General features: G+C 39.5%; 1 protein-coding gene across 6 annotated transcripts in view; it reads left to right on the forward strand.

The window, feature by feature from the left end:
• The window catches only part of DMXL2 (Dmx like 2), a 173,120-nt gene that overhangs the window by 89,278 nt on the left and 77,842 nt on the right, over positions 1 to 6,000 (forward strand). For all 6 annotated transcript variants that reach the window (XM_032297460.1, XM_032297461.1, XM_032297463.1 and 3 more), the window contains one exon: positions 3,781 to 3,870. In XM_032297460.1, the coding sequence (XP_032153351.1) occupies positions 3,781 to 3,870 (90 nt within the window). The remainder of the gene's footprint in view (positions 1 to 3,780; positions 3,871 to 6,000) is intronic.

The raw sequence follows: 6,000 nt of genomic DNA on the forward strand, positions 1-6,000 counted from the left end.
GCCCAGCTACTTTTTGTATTTTTAGTAGATACGGGGTTTCACCTTGTTGGCCAGGCTGGTCTTGAACTTTTGACCTCAGGTGATCCACCCACCTCATCCTCCCAAAGTGCTGGGATTACTCACTGGTGTGAGCCACACTGCCCAGCCTGTTGCCGTTTAAAGAACTGAAAAATACAGGAAGGGCCTTTCAGAAGTTGCCTATGCAAGAAAGACCTCTAATCCCCATTAGCAAGCCCATACTCAAAGGTCTTACTCAGCACCAAAATACCAGTTATTTGTATATGTTTATGTTTAAAATAAAATGTTTTACATATATATATTATTTTAAAAATGATTCTCTGCGTTAACTGACCTTGCTGAGTGATTTATCCTCTCTCTGTCCAATGCTGTCAGCTAAGATGGCTTTTCTTATATTTAGAAGCAACACTTAATCCAGACTGTGGTGGTTAGGAAAGAATTTCTGGTGGAGATAACTGAGATGAGACTCTCTGAATGGGTAAGACGTGAAAGTGAAGGAGGAAAAGAATATTTCAGGTAGAGACAGCAGCAACTAAAAATGCACAGAGGTATAAGAATGTGCATAGTAAACTGTAAGTAGTTTGCTACAGCCATAGCATAGAATGTGAATGGCTGTTGGAAATAGCTGAGACTGGATAAGAAGTTATAGGTTAGATTGTGAAAAGATTTATGCTGCTTTCTTTATGATTTTGCTCTGCTATCCCAAAGTCTGTTCTCAACATAGGAGTTAGAATGATGCCCTTAAAATGTAATTAAGGGCTGGGTGTGGTGACTTATACCTGTAATCCTAGCACTTTGGGAAGCCAAGGTGAGTGGATCACCTGAGGTCAGGAGTTTTACACCTGCCTGGCCAACATGGTGAAACCCTGTCTCTACTAAAAATTCAAAAATTAGCCAGGTGTGGTGGTGGATGTCCGTAGACCCAACTACTTGGGAGGCTAACACAGGAGAATCACTTGAACTTGGGAACTTGGGCGGTGAAGGTTGCAGTGGTCTGAGATCGTGCCATTGCGCTCCAGCCTGGGCAACAAGAGTGAAACTCCATCTCAAAAAAAAAAAAAAGGAGAGACTTTGTCAAAACCAGATAAGCAAAGAAGGAGATTCTGAAAATATGATTAATGTGTTTATTTCCATTAAAGCCAGAAAAATAAAACTATAATTAATCCAATTTCTGGTATAAATAAATTTAAACTTAAGTAATAATGTGAGTTTTAATACACCTACTTTTCAATTTTTTTTTTAGCATTTTTCAACTACTTTAATGTTCTGGGAAAAAGTTAACTACATCCAGGTGCGGTGGCTTATGCCTATAATCCCAGTACTTTGGGAGACTGAAGTGTTTGAGGCCAAGAGTTTGACACCAGCCTGAGCAACATAGCAAGACCCTGTCGCTACAAAAAAATTTTAAAAATTGTCAGGCATGTTGCGTGCATCTGTAGTCCTAGCTACTTGGGAAGCTGAGGCAGGAGGACCACTTGAGCCCAGGAGTTGGAGGTCAATAGAGCAAGACACTGAAAAAAGAAAACAAAAATGTTGACTGTTAAAAAAATATGGCCAGGTGCAGTGGCTCATGCCTGTAATCCTAGCACTTTGGGAGGCCAAGGCGGATGGATCATGAGGTCAAGAGATCAAGACCATCCTGGCCAACGTAGCGAAACCCTGTCTCTACTAAAAATACAAAAATTAGCTGGGGATTGTGGCATGTGCTTGTGGTCCCAGCTACTTGGAAGGCTGAGGCAGGAGAATTGCTTGAACCTGGGAGGTAGAGGTTGCGCCACTGCATTCCAGCCTAGTGACAGAGCAATACTCCGTCTCAAAAAAAAAAAAAACACAAACATCAAAACATGTATGTGCAGTTTTGATGCACAGTAATGGCATCAGTATAGCTCATTAAGACACTATTGGGTCCTGTATTTAAATGTTTGATATTTTGCTCATTATGAATTGTTTACATTAATTTTATTTTTGAAAAACATTGCATTAAAATATTATTTTTCTTGATTATTCAGTTTTTGGACACTTTTAAATTTTGCCCCCAGGGTAAAGGCGTCACTTACTTCATGCTAATTCCAGTAGTATCTTCCACTATAAAATGAGTTCCTTGGTTGGAGGTGATGTTGACTGGGATTCTGTAGAATTCTGTAATGGTAATGTTCAGTAAGTCTGCTAGTTACGGTGCTGGCAGAGAGCTATGGGCAGGGAAAGCAAATCCTTAGCTAGAATGCGTATTTGTTCCTGTGAGGAGATCTCAGCCTTGGCTGCATATTGGAAGCACCTCAGTGTCTGTGAGTGGGACCTAAGCATCATTGATTGTTAAAGTTGTCCAGGTGATTCAGTGTGCAGCCAAGATTGAGAGTCAGTGATCTACAGCAGTATTTCTTAAACTTTAGTTTACACATGAATCTTGTGTTAGTTTCAGGGAGTAAGTATGCATTCATAAAAAGCTTCCTGTCACTGCTGTCCATTGACTACACTTTGAGTGGCAAAACTTTGTTGTGTGCTAGAAAAATTTCACTGTTTTTGCCTCACCAACTATAGACCACAGTTGAGTCCAGCTTTCAATGAACAAACCCAGCAGACTGTTAACACCATTTCTTTTCTTTATTGTTTTTGAGATGGGGGAGTCTCACTCTGTTGCCCAGGCTAGAGTGCAGCTGCACAATCTCTGCTCACTGCAACCTCCACCTCCCAGGTTCAGGTGATTTTCCTGCTTCAGCCTCCCCAGTAGCTGGGATTACAGGTGCCTTCCACCACTCCTGGCTAATTTTTGTATTTTTGGTAGAGACGGCGTTTCACCATATTGGCCAGGCTGGTCTCAAACTGCTGACCTCAGGTGATCCACATGCCTCGGTGTCCCAAAGTGCTGAGATTACAGGCATGAGCCACTGCACCCTGCCCTGTTAACACCATTTCTAGGTGTCTGAGCTAACACTTTAAATCATGAATCTTGGGTGAATATACCCATATCAATAAATTCAGCCCTACCTAACTGCATATTTTTTTCTTTTTATCTGTTAACCCTAGATTCAATTCTCTTACATGCGTTCTGAAATCCTACTGATAGAAATAAGAAAGGTCCCATAACTCCTGTGTATATGCTGTTTTCTTCCTCACCTTGTGCTTATATCCAGCCTGTAACCCCTCTTATTGGCCTTGAAGTAGTGAAAAGTGGTGGAGGTGGGTGCTGAGGAGAACGGGCATCCCTTTCTGAGGCAGCTCTCTCAGATGAAGTTACTGAAAGGTTTTTAGCCAAGAGAAAGCTGGTTGGAATATGGGTGAGGAGGACTCTTCTTTTTAGCAGAAAGTTTTGGGGCTTTGGGGATCCAAAGTTAGGCTTCATGTGTTAACTCATACATCCTCATCTCCAGACACAAAAGTCTCACTTCTTCTCAACCATTGCCCTTACCTTCAGTTTAGCAGGGTTGTACTTTTAAATGGCATTGCACATCTACAGACCACTCAGATGTTGGGCTGGATCTTCAGCCATGTCTGTCTTGGGCTTTAAGGTTGCAAAACTGAAGAAGATACGATGCCTTGAAGTTATATACTATTTTTGTAAACACTGTCAAGTTTTCTCTCTGCTTTGTTAACTTTAAACATGAGAATGAATATAGAAAGTTGAAATATTTCTTTGAATGTATTAAGTTCCATTGCCAGTCAGTGAATATTTAGAGGGAGCCTTAAATGTCCAAGATGCTGTATCATATTGATAATAGATTCATGAGTTGTTGGTCATTAATATTTTGTGTCTTTTATTTACAGAAACTTATTGGAGAAGTGTTTAATATTGTGAGCCAACAGTCTACTGCTCGACCTGGCTGCATTATTGAACTCGATGCAATAACCAACCAAGTAAAAACATGCTTATGAATTACTGATATTCTTATACTGTATCCCATGGTGTTTTATATGTATATGATACATGTCATTCTCAGAATAATTTTCTTCTTTGATATTAAATGCAGACAACTTCTGTTGATTCTCCTAGTGAAAATCTATTAATAATGTAGGGATTATTTTTCTCCTTGGAAAACCAAGAACCGTATATTGTCACTTATAAGTGGGAGCTAAGCTATGAGTACGCAATAAAGTAGACTTTAGAGACTCAGAAGGGGGAGGGCCGAAATTGGACTAGAGATTAAACAAACTACATACTAGGTACAGTGTGCAACTACTTGGGTGATGGGTACACTAAAATCTCAGAATTCAATACTATATAGTTCACCCATGTAACAAAAAACCACTTGTACCCCAAAAGGTATTGAAATAAAAAATTTTTAAAAAGGAATTATTTTTCTCCATTGAATTGTATTTTTAACTTTATTTCCTGTTTAAAGGAAATTTGATTCAGTTTGAGAAACCATGACCCTGATCTTGAAATGCTGAGAGAAAATACAGTGCAGCTGCATAGAGGTTTGGGTTGTGCTGTCTCATTTTATATTATTACTCTTTTCAACTCAGTAGAGGGTAACCTCAGCTTCAGAGTATTTGCCTTGTTAGGCCCCATGTTGGGTACTTGTATGAGGTCTTTAAAAATGCAGATGAAAGTCAGATCAAAGTGGACTTTTATTTTTTAATATCAGGTCCTTTGTGTAGTGTGTATTCTTCCCTAGCTACTACCTAGGACAGGAGGAGAACCCTTCTCCCTATAGGGAGGTGTAAAACCCATTTTAGCCCTCAGGATATTTGTTTCTTTAGGACTATGTTAGTGGTCTAAGGGATAGAACTAGCATTCATTTCAAATATAAAAAGGATTAGTTTGGTAAGGAAGCTACCAGTAGTTTAAAACAAGGAAATGAAGAAAGATCCAACTATGGAGAGAAGTGTAAAGTTGTATCATAATTTTTCTTTGGTGTCTTACACTTTTTCTTGGGGAAGATGTAATCATTTCTGCTAATATAGATAAATCACCACATCATCTCTTGATAGCAGAACTGGGGCTGCCAGACTCATATTGCTAATACTTCCTGGGAAATGCTTAACTTTTTAATCCCTAGTGCTGTACCTTCTTCAGATGTAACCTGTGATTTCTTTTTTCTACTCCATAGGGATGTAGAAGAAGAGTGGGTTTGCTTCTTTCCTATAGATAACTTAATTTTAATGGATTGGATGTTAAATTCATTCCCTACTTGAGCCTCCTTTGCATTCATTACCATGGGCTGTTAATATAGTCTGCTCTCACAAAGTAGTAATTTTACTTCGTATTTGTTGAACATTTTTTTCCCTGCTTCTTGTGGCTAGTTTTAACACAAAGGCTGGTAAAGTGTAAGCAATAATAAATGACAGTTTAAAATTCTTTCTAGGTTTGTTCCCAGTGTGTTGTATGATTTCTGTATCCATGAAGACATCACCCTTCTCTTTTCTTTTGTCTGTTCTTTGTCCCTTGGGGAGGTGACCTTCTAGACGGTGAATGTGAAGAGATTTTTAATGTTTCTACCTGGAGAAACATGTAATACCCTATAACTTTCAAAAATTATATGGCCTAACTTAATATTATAATGCTTTTATTTCTTCCTATTATGTAAAGAGGCAGGTTTTCCTTTATTTTATAAGATTATAGACTCCTCCTCTAATGCCAAGATAATCATAGCTACCTCCCTTTCTCAGAATCTCTGGGGCAGCCATCTAATTGTCTTAACACACTTCCATAATAAGCTTTTGTTTGGATCTAGCCTTTCCTTGAATTTCAGTTCATGTTAAGGTTCTTAGTAGACATATGTGTGTGATAGTCTTAAAACATGGTCATGGGCCAGGCGCAGTGGCTCACGCCTATACACCTAGCACTTTGGGAGGCTGAGGCGGGTGGATCATGAGGTCAAGAGATCGAGACCATCCTGGTCAACATGGTGAAACCCTGTCTCTACTAAAAATACAAAAATTAGCTGGGCATGGTGGCGCGAGCCTGTAGTCCCAGCTACTTGGGAGACTGAGGCAGGAGAATTGCTTGAACCCAGGAGGTGGAGATTGCGGTGAGCCGAGATC

Source organism: Sapajus apella, unplaced genomic scaffold (genome assembly GCF_009761245.1).
Source record: "Sapajus apella isolate SASKATOON/1434 unplaced genomic scaffold, GSC_monkey_1.0 scaffold37, whole genome shotgun sequence".
Lineage (NCBI taxonomy): Eukaryota > Metazoa > Chordata > Mammalia > Primates > Cebidae > Sapajus > Sapajus apella.